At 41.0% G+C, this 21,888-nt stretch overlaps 1 protein-coding gene and 1 long non-coding RNA gene across 2 annotated transcripts in view; one reads left to right on the top strand and one right to left on the bottom strand.

Moving 5' to 3' along the window:
- The window catches only part of LOC138971361 (kinesin-like protein KIF27), a 40,989-nt gene extending 19,239 nt beyond the window's left edge, over positions 1 to 21,750 (bottom strand). Inside the window, exons 1-24 of the mRNA XM_070344087.1 lie at positions 21,697 to 21,750; positions 19,894 to 19,998; positions 19,386 to 19,523; positions 18,989 to 19,075; positions 18,612 to 18,719; positions 17,726 to 17,858; positions 17,005 to 17,151; positions 15,940 to 16,011; positions 15,269 to 15,364; positions 12,655 to 12,776; positions 11,957 to 12,058; positions 11,419 to 11,499; positions 10,392 to 10,504; positions 9,765 to 9,900; positions 9,295 to 9,378; positions 8,228 to 8,314; positions 7,024 to 7,143; positions 5,744 to 5,860; positions 5,004 to 5,176; positions 4,437 to 4,540; positions 3,703 to 3,874; positions 3,030 to 3,126; positions 2,141 to 2,244; positions 581 to 688 (exon numbers count right to left, since the gene is read on the bottom strand). Coding sequence (XP_070200188.1) covers positions 581 to 688; positions 2,141 to 2,244; positions 3,030 to 3,126; positions 3,703 to 3,874; positions 4,437 to 4,540; positions 5,004 to 5,176; positions 5,744 to 5,860; positions 7,024 to 7,143; positions 8,228 to 8,314; positions 9,295 to 9,378; positions 9,765 to 9,900; positions 10,392 to 10,504; positions 11,419 to 11,499; positions 11,957 to 12,058; positions 12,655 to 12,776; positions 15,269 to 15,364; positions 15,940 to 16,011; positions 17,005 to 17,151; positions 17,726 to 17,858; positions 18,612 to 18,719; positions 18,989 to 19,075; positions 19,386 to 19,523; positions 19,894 to 19,935 — 2,543 coding nt within the window. The 5' untranslated portion in view covers positions 19,936 to 19,998; positions 21,697 to 21,750. The remainder of the gene's footprint in view (positions 1 to 580; positions 689 to 2,140; positions 2,245 to 3,029; positions 3,127 to 3,702; positions 3,875 to 4,436; positions 4,541 to 5,003; positions 5,177 to 5,743; positions 5,861 to 7,023; positions 7,144 to 8,227; positions 8,315 to 9,294; positions 9,379 to 9,764; positions 9,901 to 10,391; positions 10,505 to 11,418; positions 11,500 to 11,956; positions 12,059 to 12,654; positions 12,777 to 15,268; positions 15,365 to 15,939; positions 16,012 to 17,004; positions 17,152 to 17,725; positions 17,859 to 18,611; positions 18,720 to 18,988; positions 19,076 to 19,385; positions 19,524 to 19,893; positions 19,999 to 21,696) is intronic.
- LOC138971387 (uncharacterized) overlaps positions 14,746 to 21,888 on the top strand; it is a 40,306-nt gene continuing 33,163 nt past the window's right edge. Inside the window, exon 1 of the long non-coding RNA XR_011457236.1 lies at positions 14,746 to 15,088. This is a non-coding gene — a long non-coding RNA (uncharacterized lncRNA). The remainder of the gene's footprint in view (positions 15,089 to 21,888) is intronic.

Raw genomic sequence — 21,888 nt, 5'->3', positions numbered from 1 at the left:
TACACACACACACATACACATACACACACATACACACACACACACACACACACACACATACACACACACACGCGCGCATGCATATACATGTATACATACACACACATACTCACACACACATACCCTGAGTGACACACACACTGGTGGTTAATGCCAATATAAAACTTGGACAGAAACAGTACACAGCAGAAAAGATGTCCAAATGACTCTCTGACCAACACATTTACCAACTTCTTTAATTTTTATACAGAAGAGGTCTAATCCTGCCACTTTGTATCTATGATCTTTATGCAAATGTAACCGAGTGCCGTAACACTACGATCACCTTGGGAGGCGAAGTGCTATCAAACAGGATTGAAAATGTTAGGGCTAATTTCTTAGCCCTATAAAAACTGTTATGCAAACCCGAAGGTTTCCATGAACATACAGACAATCGGAAACCACCAGACCCCATCACAAACAGAATTCCACAATCCACCGGTGTTGACTTAAAGGCCAACAACTCGGGTGCAGAGTCTGCTGTGAAAGGAGCGGTAGCCTCCCCTGTCACACAAAATATACAGAACAAAAGAAAGCATACTTTTTCTCATGCTGATGAGCAAACTGTGCCACTTTCTCTGTCTCTTTCTGTTTGCGTTGTAACTGGGTCACTTTCTGTTTGGCTGCCTCCATCTTCTTTTTGTAGTCGCTGAAATGACAAAGTCAAACAGGTTACACTTTCTTTCTTTATTTGGTGTTTAACGTCATTTTCAACCACGAAGGTTATATCGCGACGAGGGAAAGGGGGGAGATGGGATAGGGGAAAGGGGGGAGATGGGATAGAGCCACTTGTTAAGTGTTTCTTGTTCACAAAAGCACTAATCAAAAAATTTCTCCAGGGGCTTGCAACGTAGTACAATATATGACCTTACTGGGAGAATGCAAGTTTCCAGTACAAAGGACTAAACATTTCTTACATACTGCTTGACTAAAATCTTTACAAACATTGACTATATTCTATACAAGAACCACTTAACAAGGGTAATAAGTGAAGAATTTTATGGGTGAGAAAAGGAAAGTAAAAGGACTTTGGGGAGGCAGAAATAGAGAAGAAACAAGAAAAAGATCCTAATTAGGTTCACGACATCGAGAGTGATGCGACCTTCTCTCAGAAGTTAGTAGAGAAGGCTCCCCCATCCACCACCCGGGGGACGCGCCTCTACGCCAATTAGGGGGCGCGAGGAGGTTACACTTGTAACACAGAAGGCAGAAACATCACAAAAGCTAATAGTACGTGCCAGCAGAAGGCAAGATACACTCTGAACTACAGTGGAAACCCCTATTGAGATCCCTCCAATGTTAGACTTCTCCCTATTTGAGACCTTCATTTTTAAGATGTTTTGTTTATAGCATCTGTAAATTTGCCTCAATTTTAAATGTCCTTGTCTACATTTTTATACCAAAATCGCCATTTGACGATTAAAATGCAGAGTCTATTATCTACAAATATCAACTATACACCCCCTTTCGATCAGGAAAGACGAAGCCAGTGTAGCCGTTTGAAAATTCATTGCAGTATTCCAGCGTAGTACTCATAGTAGGATATCCTTATTTGGAAAATGCCAAGCGCAAAACTCCTCTCAAATCCCGTGCATTTCGTGCGTTTAAAAAAAAGCGTGGACAGCACTCCAGTGTCAAACTGTTGCTGCACTTGTTTGGGCGTGGCTATAAGCACAGTGACATGAATTTGATTGGTCAGTATTTTTAGGCAAAGCACATGTTCTCAGCAAACAGAAAAAAAATATTGGAAGCGTGAGTCACTCACTAGATTGTATCAAAACCTCCACACCAAACACCGGATGTACTGCTGTAGTTTTTGTTTCTCCATAGACAAAACTAGATTGTATCAAACCCTCCACACAAAAAACACCGGACGTACTGCTGTAGTTTTTGTTCCTCCATAGACAAAACTAGATTGTATCAAAACCTCCACACAAAACACACCGGACGTACTGCTGTAGTTTTTGTTTCTCCATAGACAAAACTAGACTGTATCAAAACCTCCACACACAAAACACCGGACGTACTGCTGTAGTTTTTGTTCCTCCATAGACAAAACTAGACTGTATCAAAACCTCCACACAAAAAACACCGGACGTACTGCTGTAGTTTTTGTTTCTCCACGGTCTCCTGGTGCTCCTTGACCTCCAGGTCTTGCAGAGCTGTCTGCATGTCCGTCACCTCCAGTCGCGCCTGCTCCTTTTCCTGCAACAAACACAACATTTTTTAAGTCTTCCTCTTATGGGGGGGTCGGGTAGCACAGTTGGTAGAGCACTGAACTTGTGATCCTAGGATCAAGGGGTTTGATTCTGGGCCGGGCCTGCCGGACACATGGAAACTTTATGTGCAGACTCAGAGACGGTATCCATGTTCCAACCCCGTGTCACCACTGTGGCACGTAAAACCCCTCAGTCATTCTGCCATAAGTGCAGGTGGTTGATTACACCTAAACACGAACACACCTGGGTAGCGCGACTCTGTTGCTGCTAGCTTTCCACTGGGAGGAAGCAACCCAAATTTCCCAGCAATGGGACAATCAAGTTATGAAAATGAAGAAAAAAAAATGAAAAAAATGAACATGCAATAATAGACAATGGTCGGAAATAAGTCTGTCGGGTGTATACGGGTTATGAATGATTGAGTACTCTTGCTTTTATTGAGGCAAACTTTCCTACGTGACATTACAGGCCAGCCACTAGTGAGGGGTGTGTCTCAAACATGTGGACAAGGAGCACGTGCCTAAATCAAGCAAGAGTACAAAAGCAAGAGTATTCACTCTTTCACAACTCACACAAACTCGACAAAGTTATTTCCGGAGTTTGGCTATTAAAAGTTACACTCAAACTAGAGTTGGGTTTGTTTAATTACTCCACTGTGTTGTTTTTGAATACAAAAAAGTGTTTATGGTTACAATTGTGCATGAATGTGATCATTACTTCTGATCATTTGGGCAGATGTCATATTGGTCAAAATTGACTGACAGCACTCACTTTTTCTAAGGATTTGATTTTTTCAGCGTACTGCTTGTTCATCAATTCAGCATCCTTCCCTGATTTCACCAGCTCACAAATCAGTTGCTCTTTCATTCTGAAAAGAAAAACATGTTGCAACAAAATTACAACAGTACTATAATTGCCATCCTGTGCATGTGATCATAACAATTCTGAGACTTTCTCTCTTACTTGAGATTTACAATTCCCAACTGATAGTGTTAACAAGATAGTGTTAACAGCTGTGTGCATGAAAACACACACACACACACACACACACACACACACACACACACACACACACACACACACACACACACACACAGCCAAACACACAGCCAAACACACAGATGTAATGAAGTTAACCTTCTTCTTTAGGAGCTAGAATTTTGATCAGGCTCTCACTGGCTTACCACAATTCTTTCATGGCCAAATACTTGTACAGTGGTACCTGTTTTAAGACCTAAAAAAATCTGCTTTCAGACCATTATAAAAATCTAAAATATCTAGGCCTAAAAACAGAGGTAATATTACTGACACTGTGACAAGAAAGTCTAAGAAAATCAGATCAAAACGTAGAGTAAGACATAAAATAGAGGATCATATATATCAGAGGTTTCACTGAACTCTCTTCTTAAGCACTTTTATCAAACTTGCATCCTTCTGAACTTACCTGATGTTGATGGAGAGGTCCCTGACTTTCTGGTTGGCCTCTAGGATCTTGAGCTGAGCCTTCTTGATCTTCTTGCGCTGAATCTCTGTGCTGGACGTAACGTCCACGTTGATCAGTCGACTGCCCGACTCTGTCTCTTCAACGTCCATCAGGTGAGTGCTGCACCTTAACGCTGTGTGGTAAGGCAGAGGGTGTCAAAGTGTGGATAAAATGTATGCAATTGCACGTCAAAATTAGCAACATGAAAAAGAACAACGGTAAAACGCACACAAATACATGAACAGACAAACACACACACATGCATGCATACATGCATGCATGCACACACACACACACACACACACACACACGCATGCACAAACACACACACACGCATGCACACACACACACAGATATACACATATGCGCACACACACACACACGCACGCATGAACACCCACACACACACACACACACACACACACACACACTTGTGCAGACAAATGCCCCTACATGCTCACATGCTTTTCCTTTCTCAGAGACACACATGTCCCGATCCCCCTTTCCCCCAAGGAAAAAACAACATGCAAAAACACACACCTTCATAACCTTTGTAAATTTACCCACATTTTAAGACTCCCTCCTTTTTAAAACTTGATTTTTTCAGATTTTTGGAGGTCTTAAAAGGGGGGTTTCAAGGTAAAAATAAAAAGTCATCAGTGAGACGATGGAAAAACAATAGACTGAGTGCTTACTGTCTTCACCATTCTCTTCAGGTTTTTCTGACGCTCCCATTTCTTCTCCTTTGTCTTTTCGCTTGTTTTTCTTCACCTTGAACGTTCCTCTGCGTTGCAATCCACTGGAACAGAAATCAATCAGAAGCAAAGATTTACACAAAGTAATCAAAAGAATTACAGGACTTACATAGCATGAGCAAACTGTTGCCAAGACATTCAACTACTGATGTGCAGGTGATGTACCGGCTCAGTTTCACACTTGCAGAATAACAATGACTTATCTATGTCTTTGTGTATTCATGAGGATAGTCCAAACTGATTAAAAAAACAAAACAACAACAAACATTTTTAACGCAGGTTTGTCCAAAAACAGAAACAGAGGGGTACACACACGGACATAAAATACAGACACCTGGACAGATGAATGTGCTTGTTTTTAGGATGAAAGTTTCTTGTTCACCTCAATGCTTGTTAATCTCTCAGGTACCAGGAAAATTGCTTCTGCATAACTCTCTAACTCTTGTTGCACACGACGCCTATATTTATAGTGCTTGCGTCCCTTTGTTTTTTACAACAGACACTTACGGTTCCTCATCACCACTCTCATCAGAGAACGTCTGGTGTAACACCTCATCAGAGTCCTCCAGACGAATGACCAGCAGCTGCGATCGAGCGCGGAAACTCTGCATGACTCGATCTACTGAGAAGATGGCAGGGGTTGTCTTCACCTGGCGCGATGGCGGCCTTAGCCCTCCGTCCTGGAAAAAGTTATACATGCCATTACAGTGGAACCCCCCTAGTAAGACCCCCCAATTTAAGACTCCCTCCATTTTAAGACCCTGTTTTCTCAGACTTTCTGTTCATAGCCTCTGTAAATTTACCCCCATTTTAAGACTCCCTCCTTTTTCAGACCTGATTTTCTTAGATTTTTTTGAGGTCTTAAAAGGGGGGGTTCCACTGTAGACTCTCAGGGATGTGCTTACATCAAAAAAGAAATGTCTTAACTGCGATAATAATTAATATCTTACTACGTAAAAGAGATTTTGATAATGCAGATACAGTTGAACCTGTCCAAAGGGACCAACCAAAAGTGGTTCTTACAGACAGGTGGTCGTTATGGAAAGAAAAAAAATGGTTTGGGATCCTTTGGCTGGTCGTAATGACCAGGTCATTGTTATCGAGAGGTGGTCGCTAGGTAGGTTTTACCATACTTCGAAACATTTCCCTCGTTTCACTACACTAAAGCAAGGCAATCAGTCTAACACAAAAACTCAACAGAGAGGATGATACACTAGACCCACAAAATACAGAACAAGGCAACTTACAGGGTCCGGCGTACTGTGGAGATGTGCGGGCACTGACTTGGGACGCCGTGCGGATGACGGAAGACTGGAGACAATGGTGGTGGATTCTATCACGCTGCTCTCGTTCAGTGTGGTCACCTGTAGTACAGTGAAAACTGTCAAATACGGTCACTGGACTTAGCGGACACTCGCAGAATACGGACAGTCAGTCTCGGCACGGACTGCTTTACACTGTAAAACACCTGTACGTTACACCTGTACGTTACGGACGCGGACACGTATTTTGGGTCCATCATAAGTGTGTGCGGCCAGATCAAAGGCATTGTGATAGCTGGGTGGCCTTGTTAAAAGACACGACCTTCTTCCCAGGGGTCAATGACCCAGTTTTTGCCATGAGAGGTGGTTCCCCTGTCATATCTGAGAGAGGAAAGTACTTCCTGCATCGGGGTCAGTGACCGGTCAGTGACCGAGTTTAACAGAGTGGAAATCTGTGTGTGCGGCCAGATCAAAGGCAGGGCAGTACCTAGTAGCTGAAACATGCATTATCACAAGTTTTACTCAGGCATGGTACTGAAGGAATAGCAGTTTCAGCTGAAATAAAGCCGGGGGTCCAGGGGGCCGCTCAGGCGACTTTTTACTAATTCAAATGTGTTTAGTGCCCTCAGTCTCCTTGAAGCTGAGAGGGATATAAGTGAAAGATAACAAGGCCTGAGAAAGAAAAAATAATAATCTCAAGTCAATCAGCAGATTGTTTTTTGTGTGGTTTTTTTGGATTTTCGTCTTTGGCGGATTTCCGCCGATCGGCGGAAGAGTACCATGCCTGAAACTTGTTTTACAACAGTCAATATTAAATGTTTCTCTATTTAATCTAAACAGCTTCTGTTTTTCTTATAAATGTACATGTACATGTGCAGTACTCTCTCTCTCTCTCTCTCAACTTGACTTTGTCGCGTTTACTTGCACCTGTCTAATAAGGACACCTGCAGAATAAGGACACTTTTGTCTGGTCCCAAGGGTGTCCTTATTTGACAGGTTTTACTGTAAAGCAAAACCAATGTTTAGGAACACAAAAATGTAGCCATATAAATGCCCAAGTGCCACTTTCGGTAAGTTACACCAGGCTCCATCTTTTTATTTGTGCAACTTTGTGTTTGAAGAGACAGTCAGAAATAGCAAAAGTTCCTGGTGAGACATAATTTATGTGAAACAACCTGTTAAAAAATAGATCAGACACACTAGAAAATAAAACATTGAATTCAATATGTTCAATATGTATCTCAGTCAAAGCGTTTGTGACCGACCTTGAGCGCTGCCTCCAGCTCCTGTATCCTGAGTTGTTGCTGCACCAGTTGCTGCTCCTGTTGCTGCACTTTGTGCTGCCAGTCTCCCAGCATCCTGCTACTCTCATCCGCTGCATGCTCCTGTCAGCCACAGACAAACCATCACACTGTATGCTCCTGTCAGCCACAGACAAACCATCACACTGTATGCTCCTGTCAGCCACAGACAAACCATCACACTGTATGCAACTTGACAACACACTGAAAAAATCATACAACATGCTCTTGCTTTCTTGACATTGAGAAGCTCGGGCTTTACTGAGCTAAGTTCTTGTTCTTTTTATTGTCTCATTATAATTTGTATGTCCATCCAATATACAAACCAGTAGGACTATGTACTTGTGAATGTTTCATCTTGTCCAAATTTAAACGTCCCATCGACGTTTTACAAAATCAAAAACTATTTTGACAGAGCACAACTGTTTCTTTTGCTCTCCTCGTTCCAAAATAAAAAGGCTATACTCTGAGGCAACCTTTAAAACCAGCTCTTATCTAACAAAATTGTAAAATCAACAGAAAAAAACTTGTGCATCAAACCAAATGGTAAAACATAAAACAGCTTCAACATACTCACATGCCTCTATTAGGGACATTAACAGGTAAAATGCTTAAAAAAAAGGGGGGGGAAAACCTTTTTTCTACACTGTACAGTGTTACCTGTGATGTGAGGCCCTCTGAGGAGTGGACACCTCCCATGAAAGGACACCTGGAGTCCATTTGTCAATTATCTTGACCAAACTATACCTGTCATGACACTCATCTCATCTCATCTATGCCTTTGACCCCGTCCGGGGCATAGGCCGCCAACACTTTGTTGATGTTTCTGTAACGAGTCCTTTTTTTCCATGGATGAGTTGCTAGCCCTTCGCACAACCCCCAACCTGGAGGGCCAGGGTGTATACTTAGTCTGGCCCCATTCACCTCAGACCTGTCCGGCGTGGTTACACCTGCCAGGAGCACTATGAAGGCTCCGGCCGGCACAGCTCTTTGGATCATCAGGGCACGCAAGCTGCTACGCCACGGCAAGGCATATACACCAGTAGCAGCTGTCATGACACTGCCACCTGCAATGTAGGGGCACTTTTAACTGGTCCTAAGGGCGTCCTTTCATCACCTTTTATTACAGGTACCACTGTGCAATCATTGTGGTAAACATTGTACAAACCATTTCTTCCAGGTGTTCTGTCAGCTGCTTGACCACCTTGGCTTTGTCGGCGAAAATCTCTTCATCACTCTTCAGGTCTGACCGGCACTGTGAAAAAGAATGCAGAGGTTGCTGTTTCATGGTTTCACTTTTCATTTGGCAAAATAATCAACCAATCAGAATGAATATGACATCCACAGACATTTCTTTCTCTTGCTCATACATTTCAGGTACATGGTCAAAAACAACGAAGAATCAATCTACTCCTTTCGTGCATGTTAACACACACACACACACAAACACACAAGCTTATCTGCATGCTCACATGTATGCATCCATGCCTCCACATACACACACAAACACACACACACAGAGGCATATGCACTTGCACACATTCAACACACACACACACAATCAATCAGTCAATCAGTATGAGGCTTATATCGCGCGTATTCCGTGGGTACAGTTCTAAGCGCAGGGATTTCTTAAAAAAAATTTTATGCAATTTATATCGCGCACATATTCAAGGCGCAGGGATTTATTTATGCCGTGTGAGATGGAATTTTTTTTACACAATACATCACGCATTCACATCGGCCAGCAGATCGCAGCCATTTCGGCGCATATCCTACTTTTCACGGCCTATTATTCCAAGTCACACGGGTATTTTGGTGGACATTTTTATCTATGCCAATACAATTTTGCCAGGAAAGACCCCTTTGTCAATCGTGGGATCTTTAACGTGCACACCCCAATGTAGTGTACACGAATGGACCTCGGTTTTTCGTCTCATCCAAAAGACTAGCACTTGAACCCACCACCTAGGTTAGGAAAGGGAGGAGAAAATTGCTAACGCTCTGACCCAGGGTCGAACTCGCAACCTCTCGCTTCCGAGCGCAAGTGCGTTACCACTCGGCCACCCAGTCCACACACACATACACACACCAAACACACAAATCACACACTCACACACACACCAAACACATGCTCACTAATGCACGTTCTCACATACATACACACCCACAAGAGTGCACAAGAATTTAAAAGCTGATTAATCTTTTACTTTATTACTACACTCTAAACAGTACCTTGTGGAGTTGATGCTGTAGGTCTTTGATTGTCTCGTTTTGTAAATCCTCTCTACTCAGAGTGGCAGGAACTTTGTTTTTAATCTGTGAACAAAAATTGTTAAAAGATGTTACACTCAGCATTATCACAGAACAATTGTCTTCTGTTGCATGGGTCTGAAGTCTTATTATAGTTACATTGTTTTATCAAAGCTTCACTTTTCACCATAATGCATTCCCACAGATACAGACTGACAATCTCTCTCTCTCTGTCTGTCTCTCTGTCTCTGTCTCTCTCTCTCTCTCCCCTCCCTCTGCATGTGTCTGAACACACACAAATTCCCATTTCAATGACAGGGGATCCTTCTTTATTTCTCAAAGTCTAGGCAATAAAATATTGTAATATAGCATTGTAGCATTATTGCAATATATCTCCCATCATCCAAAATATCACTAAGCTAAGCACAGGGACACAACTTACTGCAACATACCTCTTCCATCAGTTCTAGCCAATCCCGTAATCGAACGTCGAGGCTTTTTGACAGGATGTCACGACCTTGGATTTCGGTCAGCTGCTTGTAGGCTTCATCGGCAATCATGCGGTAATGCGCACACTCTGTTTCTAACCTGGACACACACGTAACAAAGAACAGCTTGAATCACACTGTGCTTCCATTTTTGCCACATGACTGTGATTTCATTTCTTTACAGGAATTTTATGAGGTCTTGTATTTATCCTGCTGTATGCATAAATGCCTAAAATAATGTTCGAAATAAAAGAAATCTTAAACAAATGAAGCAGAGCATTGCAATGAACAAGCGACTTTCATCCTCTATAATAGGCAAGTGAGGATGAAAGTCGCTTGTTCATTTCAATGCTTGTTATTCTCTCAGGTGCCAGGAGACTGGTTCCGTATAACTCTCGCTTACTCCATTACACATGTCGTATGCATTTAGAGCGCTTACTTCCCTTTGGTTATTTGATCATGTTCGAAATAGCCATGAGAGGACAGGAAAAACCAAGAACCAAACATGTTTGAAACTATTTACATTTAGGTCTACCGCAGTAAACGCGGAACGAAGAAATAACTATGAGGTATCTTCAAAACAGGTCTCACCTGTTAATTTTCTGCTCCAGCTCCTTGATCTGATTAATATTCATGTGCTCAGAGTGGTCGCCAAACGCACTCTGCGAGCCTGTTGCCTGCCTCGCAAGCTCTTCCCGCAATGCCTGTGCATACAAAACCACACCACTAAAGCTTAAGATTTAGACAGCCATACACAAGAACCACACGCTACAGAAACTCATTCATTCCATCTGCAATTCACATCTTCAACTCTCAGGTGGGGCGCTAGGTGCTGGTGCTGTCGCTCTGACAACGGCATAATCTTTACATCCTTTCATCAGTTGTTTTTCTCTGTTGTTAGTTATATTGACTTATAGGATACAAATGTGAGAAGATAATGTGGTTAAAGTGTGATAAGGTGATAATGTGATATAATTTTTAAACAGGCAATGCATTGCTTCTATTTGTAGGCCTATTTTAGTAAGTGTGTGGGTACAATGTTTGCGTGTAACGATATGATGTGAATATGCGATGTGAATGTTACTACATGCATGGTTGATTGATTGATTAATTGATTGATTTTACTGACACACAGTCAAGCTTGTAATTTCTCTTTTAGAGATGAATAAAGATTATTGTAATTGTAATTGTAATTGTAATTGTAACATGCTTACAAAATATGAATAAATCATAATGTATGACATAAACATCAAACACGCTCAGAGAAGTCCTGTTTTATTTTATAAAATAGGCCGAGGTCAATAGGCCAGTGAGAGAAAACATATTGTACCGAGTGGAAATGATATGAGTTATGATACTTCGATGATTAGAGAGTGAGAGAAAACCTGTTTAACTAATTTGACTGTGTGGAAATGATAACAGTTTTGAGACATCGATAAAGGAAAAATGAAAGAAAGCCCGTTTGGTTGTATGGACTGTCCCTCCCCCCTCCTTTAACTTTTTTTTTAATAACATCAAATCTGTCTTTGTTGTACACTTTTAGACGACTATAAATGCTGGTCTCACGTAGCTATAGCTTTTATCTTTCTAGTTATTTATTTTTTACTGAATAACATACCAGAATTTCTGACTGCATTTCCTCAAAACGAATGGACTGTATGTCTCTGTTGATGACTGGCTGGTTCTTGATATTCCTTGCCTGCAGAAGAGAGAAATTACTGCTTAGAAAATACATAATTCATACATGACATGTCACATACATATCGAGTATGATTATAAAGTATAACAACAAATAATAACATATTGTATTTTATCAAACGTTCTATCAATCAACCTTTCTTGGTTTTTGATTCTTGAATTTGGAATGTTAATAGTCTATTTGCTTCAGATTATTTCATCACATTCTGAATCACGCTTTTCATTGTACTTCAAAAAGAAAGACTACCAAGTGCTCAAACCCCAAAAACCAAGAGTAATACCAAGCAAAACAACACTTGGTTCCACCAGTTGTTGTGGCAGTGTGACTGGTTTTTGTGAGAGCAAGGACACTTATCGTTAAGAAATATCAAGTTGGGAAATACTGCAGTTGGCATATTTCAGAGCATTCAGAGTCTCATCAAACACTGCATAAACTGAAAACATCTACAAGGCATTACCCTGTTGGCATATTTCAGAGCATTCAGAGTCTCATCAAAGTTGGACGAAGCAGGGCTGATGCAGCAGATCATCACTGTTTTTGCGTTGCCTCCCAAAGAATCCTGAAAGAAGAAAAGTCTTTGTAAAATACAATATCCTTAGGTTGACTTTATCACTAAACTATCAATACCTTCATCACAAACCATGGTATTCTCCTCGGACAATTCAACTCTTAACAAGCCAGCCTTCGGTCCCACAACATGCATGATTTTGAAACACAAAAGGAAAGTGCTGTAAGTAACAAGGAAGCTAATTGGAATGGTCACATTCATCATATCTTTGCAATCAAAGATGTATTGTGACTACCAAAAATCACATAAACAGTGAAACAGTGTCTGTGTCACGGACACTTTGAAAAGGTCTAAAATTCCATAAAAAAAGTCTAGTTTGAAACCAAAGTAAATAAACAGTCAGCTGCCAAAGTAAAAGGATACCTTCAATATTCTGGTGATATAGGAATTTCTGCAAGGGTTGTTAACCATTTAGAACAAAAATAGTGTTTAACCAAAAGTGAATCAACAGTCGACAGCCAAAGTAAAAGGATACCTTCAATATTCTGGTGATATAGGAGTTTCTGCAAGGGTTGTTAACCATTTAGAAAAAAAATAGTTTTTAACCAAAAGTGAATCAACAGTCGACAGCCAAAGTAAAAGGATACCTTCAATATTCTGGTGATTTTGGAGTCTCTGTAAGGGATGTGGTTGGACTTCTTCTTGGGATCTCCCAGCGAACTGATCACGTTGCCCAGCGACAACAGACCAGAGTTGATGTGGATGGACTCTGGAGACAAAAAGTTATAAACCTGCAATGCCTTGAACTTGAACAGAATCTATAATACAGTGGAACCCCCCTTTTAAGACCCCCAATGTAATACTCCCTCCCCTTTGAGACCTTGCTTTTTCAGTTGTTCTCTTCATAACCTGTGTAAAATTATCCCCATTTTAAGACTCCCTCTCTTTTAAGAACCGGCACGGTTGGCCTAGTGGTAAGGCGTCCGCCCCGTGATCGGGAGGTCGTGGGTTCGAACCCCGGCCGGGTCATACCTAAGACTTTAAAATTGGCAATCTAGTGGCTGCTCCGCCTGGCGTCTGGCATTATGGGGTTAGTGCTAGGACTGGTTGGTCCGGTGTCAGAATAATGTGACTGGGTGAGACATGAAGCCTGTGCTGCGACTTCTGTCTTGTGTGTGGCGCACGTTATATGTCAAAGCAGCACCGCCCTGATATGGCCCTTCGTGGTGGACTGGGCGTTAAGCAAACAAACAAACAAACAAAAAATCCCTTTTAAGACCTGATTTTCTCTGATTTTTGGAGGTCTTAAAAGGGTTTTTTGGTTTGTTTGTTTGCTTAACGCCCAGTCCACCACGAAGGGCCATATCAGGGCGGTGCTGCTTTGACATATAACGTGCGCCACACACAAGACAGAAGTCGCAGCACAGGCTTCATGTCTCACCCAGTCACATTATTCTGACACCGGACCAATCAGTCCTAGCACTAACCCCATAATGCCACCACTAGATTGCCAATTTTAAAGTCTTAGGTATGACCCGGTCGGGGTTCAAACCCACCACCTCCCGATCACGGGGCGGACGCCTTACCACTAGGCCAACCGTGCCGGTCTCTTAAAAGGGGGTTCCACTGTACAGTTGCTTCTCTTTGAAAATACTTTTTGTTCAATCTCCCGTTGCTGAACGCCATTTGTCCCTCTAAGAAGTTGAAAATACTTTTTGTTCAATCTCGCATTGCTTAACGCCATTTGTCCCTCTAAGAAGTTGAAAATACTTTTTGTTCAATCTCCCGTTGCTGAACGCCATTTGTCCCTCTAAGAAGTTGAAAATACTTGTTGAAACAAACCAAAACCATTCAATAAAAGTGACAACAACAAAAATGAACACTGAATACTCTTTAGCTCTTATGTCTGGTAAGCTTTTTCTTACATCCAGCTAAACAGAAGTCACACAAAAAGTTTCACAAAGGTAAATCCTTCTTTGCTACTGAATGCTTGACAGAAACATCTTTTAGTAATAGTTGTACATCTTACTTGAATAGGAAATGGAGGTTGTTAAAGAAATTGTTTTTAACATGACTATAACCTGCTGATACAAAGAAGACCTCCGGTACTCAGGTTTTTTTTTTCTAAGTCTATTGTTGTACTGATACAAAGGAACTCACAAAATATGAGACAATTAGGTCTTCAATAAAGGGGTAGACGTAAAATGAAAGTAAATTTACTGAGGCTATGGGATGTCTGAGGAGAGGTAGCACCTTTGTAAACCTGGCAGCAGCTCCCCCTTTGGGGATGGACGGGAACACTGGTCCTCACTCAACACTCAACTCTCACTTCAGGCTCCAAGAAAGCTGTTAAGGAAAACAGTGGCCACACCCCGGTATACCACTTCTGCTGGCGAGCTAAACGAAGTTAGGGGCCGATGTGTTCTACTCATCGGTTGGCAGACCGAGCTCAACAGCCCTGGCAGGTAGTTGATCTAGGAGAGGGACCCCCCCCCCCCCCCCCCCCCATAAACGTCCATGGCCGAAAGCGGAGGGGCAGGACTCATGCCATGCCTAACTGCTGCACCATCAATCAATCAATATGAGGCTTATATCGCGCGTATTCCGTGGGTACAGTTCTAAGCGCAGGGATTTATTTTTTATTTTTATTTTTATGCAATTTATATCGCGCACATATTCAAGGCGCAGGGATTTATTTATGCCGTGTGAGATGAAATTGTTTTACACAATACATCACGCATTCACATCGGCCAGCAGATCGCAGCCATTTCGGCGCATATCCTACTTTTCACGGCCTATTATTCCAAGTCACACGGGTATTTTGGTGGACATTTTTATCTATGCCTATACAATTTTGCCAGGAAAGACCCTTTTGTCAATCGTGGGATCTTTAACGTGCACACCCCAATGTAGTGTACACGAAGGGACCTCGGTTTTTCGTCTCATCTGAAAGACTAGCACTTGAACCCACCACCAAGGTTAGGAAAGGGGGGAGAAAATTGCTAACGCCCTGACCCAGGGTCGAACTCGCAACCTCTCGCTTCCGAGCGCAAGTGTGTTACCACTCGGCCACCCAGTCCCGTGTATCAAACGCTACATGACAGACACAACCATGGAGTGAACGAGAAGAAGAAGAAGAAGACTGAGGCTATGAACAAAACATCTGAAAAATCGAAGGAGTCTGAAATTTGGTGGTCTTAAAAGGGGGGGTTTCACTGTACTCGGTTTTTATTCCGTTTACTTCTCTTGCTGTAACTGTACCTTTGAAGCGGTCGCCAACATTTCCGGTACGATGCGCTCTCTCAGAGCCAGCCAGATCAACAAAATGAAACTTTCCAAACATGTAGTGTGGAATATCTGAAACAACATGAAAAAACCCATCAGATAATGAGGACAACAAATTATCGCAAAATATGAGCTTGGTTGAAAACCATTTCGAGGTTTGTAATCTTTCTCTTTCTCAAAACATGTCTTTTTGTACATGACCAATGACTGCTGGGACCTGAGTGGCATAGTGGTTAGAGAGTTTGCCTCATAAAGCAGTGAGGGAGAGGACATGAGCACTGCACTCATAAAGCTGGCCCTAAAAAGTTGAGATCTCTAACATCTCGCTCCCCGACGATCAAATATGATTATGGGAATACCTTTACCTATGACTGGTGTGTGTGTGTGAGAGAGAGAGAGAGAGAGAGAGAGAGAGAGAGAGAGAGAGAGAGAGAGAGAGAGAGAGAGAGAGAGACAGAGAGAGAGAGAGAGACAGAGAGAGAGAGAGAGTGTGTGTGTGTGTGTGTGTGTGTGTGTGTGTGTGTGTGTGTGTGTGTGTGTGTGTGTGTGTGTGTGTGTGTGTGTGTAAAATGGGGAGGGAGAGAGAGTAATCATTAAAACATATTTTAAAGAAGACTGTCAACCAACACAAAATTCAAAACACTTACTTTCTTCAGCACCATCTGAACTGTCACGCACTCTCTTCTCAGCCATGGTATCAGGGTCTGCCCACTGCTGGCCTGAAAACAACACGACAGGTTCTCCTCCTTATATCTCAGCCAGCAATATTTAGTGCATTAAAGTCCCACGACCTCCTAATAAAAATGTAGCAACAAGATTATACAGTGGTACTTGCGATGTGTGGCCCGTCCTATAGACTGAGAGGACACCTCTCTTAAAAGGACACATTCTGAGTCCCTTCGTCTATTATCTCTACCAAAATATACCTGTCATGACAGGCCACCTGCAATGTAGGGACACTTTTAGCTGGTTCCAAGGGTGTCCTTTCATGACAGGTACGACTGTAGTGCAAGACTGGCTGATTATTGCAACAAAAATTAATAGCACTGATGCATGACTTTTTTTCAATTTAATTAAGAAAGGAGTTTCCTGCTCCTGCAAAAAAAGCTGTCCTTACAGCATATGCTTCTCCATAACCGTTGTTAGCAGTGGAATTTAGTTTACAAATCCCATCCAGGTCTGTTATTATGTGTGAAAGTAGCACAATGCCACAGAGATCAGAGCTGAGGTGCACAACAAAGTTGCCACCCAAACGGGAGCCACCCGCAGTGTTGGATGGGTTGAAACTGAGATGTGTTGTGATTTCAACCAATCAGAACCCACGGTTTGTTCTCTCCCGTTTGGGTGGCAACAATTTTCGGTCCGTGCATCTCGGCCTAGGTCCTCTTCTTCTTTTTCCACATTCATTGGCTGCAAGTGCAACTCCAACTGCCACAACCGTTGGTACAAGTGGGCTTTTACATATATGGCCTTTTTTCCACCCGCAACTCAGGCAGTTATGCTCCGTTTTCGGATGATGTACACTGGGTATTTTCATGTTTCTGTAACCCATGAAAAAATCTCCACACTTAAGCCACCAGATGGAAAAAAACCAAAAATCTTCAAGCTGAAAAGCTAAACCTTCAAACTGAAAAGCCGACATCTTTACTGCTAGGCTATTGAGCCCATCACTTTAAGTGTTTTCTCATAAATACGTTCCAAGATAAACTCACCAATCAACATAGTGAAGACAGAGTGTGAGCGACTGGAGTGTTCGTTCATCTGTGTCGACCCTGTGTGACGAGCGGCAGAACCGGTTTCCAGAAGGGACATCACCTCGTCAAGGCATTCAACCCTCTCCTCTCGAGCACCAACAATAACTGAAAGGGAACCATATTTTCTGCTTTAGGATTGCTGCATTGCCTAATGTCTTTAATAGCTACACACTGGAATGAGTTCTTAGCGTACATGTAGATTAAAGAAAATCCTCTGAAGAAATATATACACTGATAACAGAGCAGGACATCAGGGTTTAGAAAGGTATGATGAGATACAAAGGTTAATTGCTTGAGGGACTGTGGAAAAAGTGAAATTCCAGTGTGGAAAAACTGGAAATCCAGTGATAGCCTTCTTGTCTGTGTCACTGTGTTTCCATGCCCCCCCCCCCCCCCCCCACACATACTTCAATGCATTCATCATTAAAAAGTTAGTTCTCTGCTTTCCTGTCTTCCTCTTTTTACAGTGGAACCCCCCTTTTAAGACCCGCCAACTTAAGACTCCCTCCCTTTTAAGACTCTGCTTTCTCAGATTTTTTGTAAATAACCTCTGTAAATTTACCCCCATTCTAAAACTCCCTCCTTTTTAAGACCTGATTTTCTCACATTTTGGAGGTCTTAAAAGGGGGGTTCCACTGTACCTGTTTCCTTGCCTGCCATCAACAAAATAATGTCTCACCTGTGTTGCCCTTGTCATCTTCACGGACGTGAAGATCCTTGGTTTGTGTGTCCAGGTCAAGCAGGTCCCGCAACTCTTCCTTGTAGATTTCAATGTACGAGACTCTCACATCGTATGTCACATGTGGATTGGCCTGTACACCAAAATATCACGAGACTTAGACCCTCCAAGATGGTGTCATGCTGGCAACAAGGCGGCGTGAAATAAATGATAAAAATAAAAGGGTGTGACACACAAAACTCTTATCGGAAGGTGACCCTGAGGGTTAAAAGCTCACAAACACTTCAAACATAGAAGAAGAAATACCACTGAATAAATCCTAAATGGGTTGTTTTGAAAGAATCAGTTACAATTAGCTCCTGATCATGAAATGCTAAAACAAATATACTAGTCATTAGGCTGAACAGCGCTAACTGACAAGGACATGAGTTTGATCAAAGTAAAATGCACCACTGTTAGCAAACTCTTACACTACAAAACAGCTGGACATTTTTCCCCTCGTTTTCTATTTTCTTTCACTCTCTCTTCTTCACTTTTTTTTTCTTCATATAATAACCAAAGTCTCTCCACAAGAAATGCACACACAAAAATGGATAGTGTCATAACTTCATGACATGCGTCATCTTCTGTCAATGTTATACATGTTGCTCATAACAGCGAGTTCCATGACAAAACTTCCAATTAAATTGCTTGCACTAAACAATCTGTCTCTATTCATAACTCTTCAAAATATATATTCTCTTGACAAAGACGACACACATATCTCAACTGTTACTTAAAAGATGGTGTTAGATGCTCTTTTCTTTATTATAACCTAATATTCTCATCTTCTTACAGGAGACAAATTTACTGAAAACTGTCCACTACAACAAAAAGAATACCATACCTTCATGATGTCAAAAATTTGGTGTAGGGCTCTTGGAATGATGCCATATTCATCTTCTGTTAAAGATGAGATGTCTCCGCCACCGATGGTGTACGTTTTGCCCGATCCCTGTGAAAACAGCATATACTTTAGCTCCCTGTTTTCGTTTGCTTGTGAACAATCTACCTTCCTTTTTGGAAACAAGCGATCATCTACAACATCTTACTTCACACATTTGAATAAATACACACACACACAATGTACAAGAAAGCAATCACACACCCCCAACACACACACACACATGTATGCAAGCATACACACAGAAGCACTCACAGTCAAACACACAAATTCACCGCCCAAACAAAACAAATCTTCAGAAATAACATAATCTTACTTACAGTTTGGCCATAAGCAAAGACAGTGGAATTGTATCCTTCGAAGATGCTCTTGACAAGCGGCTCAACACATTGTACATACGCGTCATCCTGAAAATCAGCCATCAAGCTTATCAATATCAGATTGCCAAAAAATTTAGGACTCACAAGTTGCCATGTTAATTGTTACCCTGTACTTTAAACCTTGAAAAATCTTTAAAAAACAGGTTTAAAAAGAAGGTAAACTGGAAATTGAGGTAAATTTACAAAGTTATAAAAAAAAACTTGTGCTTTACTTACTCAAAACCTGACAATGACAACCAAAAGAAACCAATTAAAAAAAAACATAACTTCAGATTTTGGTTACAACACTACAGAAATGACCCTACAGTGCTTCAGCCTTTACATGAAGTTTACTGACCTGCGACGACTTTGCGCTGAGGGCAAAGTCAAAGGTGAAGGCCCTGTCCTTGCCCACCACCACCTGAGTGGAGTTCGGCACAAGGCGCACGCATGACTGCTCTCCGCCCAGCTTCTCCTTTTGGAGCAGGGGTCGAATCTGAAGAGGAGATGAATTTGATTGGTATTATAGTATACATGAAAAAACTTATAAAAATGCTAACAATGTGAGACAAAACATTACTACCTGCAACTTCTTCACCCAGCTTCTTCTTTTGGAGTAGGGATTAAAAATGGTGAGGATCGAGTAAATCTCACCATTAATCTACGAGATATAAAACTCATTTTAAAAAAATAACAGTTTGAGACAAATGTCATTGCTTTCAACTAAAGCAAGCTTTCTTTGAAATAAAAACAACAAAATCATTTTGATTAAATTTGAGTCAATGAGTGAGATATATATTTTTTTTAAAGGCTGAATATATATTATTATATAGTTGACAACACAAGCAAAGAATAAAACGTCTTACCCTAACTGCAACTTTTACGTTGTCTTCCTGCATTGTAGTCATTTCCGTAATGTTTCAATCATGTTGCAACAGTGTCCATGCTCAGTAAAATCTTGCAAAGCCAAACTGCAAACATTCACAGGCATAGTAATAAAACACACACAAGAAACAAAAAGGTTAGTTTCTGAAACATTTAATCACAGACAAAACAAAACCATCAGAAAATATACATTAACTTAGAGGTCTTTGTAGTGGATGGACATACAAATAAATATGATTATGAAGCAATGAAATTGAAAAGCTTTTTTTTTTAATTCTTGATTGTGGAATGCTAGTAGCAGCCTATCTTAACCCCTTGACTGCCTTAGGACGGGTATACTCGTCCTGCACTTGTGCATTATTTCCATGATTAGATACTAAAAACAGATTCTTGGTTGAATTTCTTTTAAAAATAACATAGGTTTTACTTTTCTACCTACTGCCAGTTTGGAGCTAGAATTTTTTGTGAATTATTACACCCCGAACTCCAATATTCCCTGGCAGTCAGGAAGTTTTGATTGGCAGCGAAAGGGTTAATTCTTATTCTTACTATTTGTTTCCAAATTGTTTCACCTTCACACACAAGAAATATCTCATTCACCCCCTCCCGTTCTTAAATACAATGTAGCTACCAAACTTGTGACCATTCTCCCTGACCAGTTCAATACGACCTGTTAAGGTTGGATCTTTGCTCAACAATGTTCATCCCATCTTCATGACCTTGTCTCTAATTCCTAATCCTATGTAATTTCTCTGATTTGAGATAATCAAAGTTTATTTGATTTAATTTATGTAACTTTGTAGGACACATTTTCAGGATTAGCACACATGCACACACACACCAACACGTTTTTTTTACATGGATCACATTCACAAAAATATGTAAGTGTAAGGTTAGCTATTTGGAAGAAAATTCTTTTTAAAGATGTTGTTCTTTATGCTGACCTCCCATCCCACCCCCACTATATTATGATATGATATGATATGATATGATATGTTGACAGACTGGTACTTAGGCTGTTGAGCCTTTGTCTGATCTTTTGATCAGTTGCTATCCTAGTTGCTATCATAGCCTAACTTTAAGCTAGGTAACCTACACGATCTTTTAACCGTATACATGGTACATCTGAAAATAACAGAAATAAATCAGAAATCTCGCATATCAGTCTTTGCAAAAAGATTATTTACACTCACTTTTGAGATCCTGCTAAGAGTAAGACAATCTAAAACTAAAACTAAAAGACCACCATTTTCATTTCAATAGTCTGTGGGTATGATGACACATCTGCAGGCCATTTCTAAAGATTGCTGACAATATACCAAATGACAGTGATCGGTCGTTTGACTTACATGTGTATGTTGGTGATTTCAACGAAAAGTGAAAGTGAACTATTTGATTTTGAATGACTGAAGGGCAAACTTCAAAGAAATGTACTGTGCCACTAACTCCATCAGTCCATAGTAACTGCCAAGAAAGACAGGATTAAAAACTCTATATGTCCTTTCTCAGTTGCCTAGAGAGGAGAAGCAAAATCAAACCGAAAGGTGAGTCACACGACAGATCTATTGACGTGCTGAAAGTAAGACTAACTATACTACTTGTCTACATTTGACTTACTTCAGACAACGCATGAATTGAAACAGACAAAAGTCAAGTTGTTAGGCCAGAACAGCCTTAAAAGGTAACAACGTCAACTATTCAATATCCCCACATACAAAAATTAAAAACAATGCTTTGAAAGTACCAGAAAATGCACCAACTTAGCGTAAAACAGGCGGTTTTACCTTCACAGCAACACAGTAAACAATCTCGGCTAAAAATGTGCCGCCATATGTAATCCGAAACTAATGTTAAATATTGACATAATTTCTTCGGTTACATTAAAACCATTCATATTAGATTTTATAGAACAGAACTATTTGTCGAATATTTCTCGATGACAATATCCAACATATCTGACTTTCAGAATTCTTGGG

This window comes from Littorina saxatilis, linkage group LG7 (assembly GCF_037325665.1).
Source record: "Littorina saxatilis isolate snail1 linkage group LG7, US_GU_Lsax_2.0, whole genome shotgun sequence".
Classification (NCBI taxonomy): Eukaryota; Metazoa; Mollusca; class Gastropoda; order Littorinimorpha; family Littorinidae; genus Littorina; species Littorina saxatilis.
This window is presented reverse-complemented; position numbering and strand designations above follow the sequence as displayed.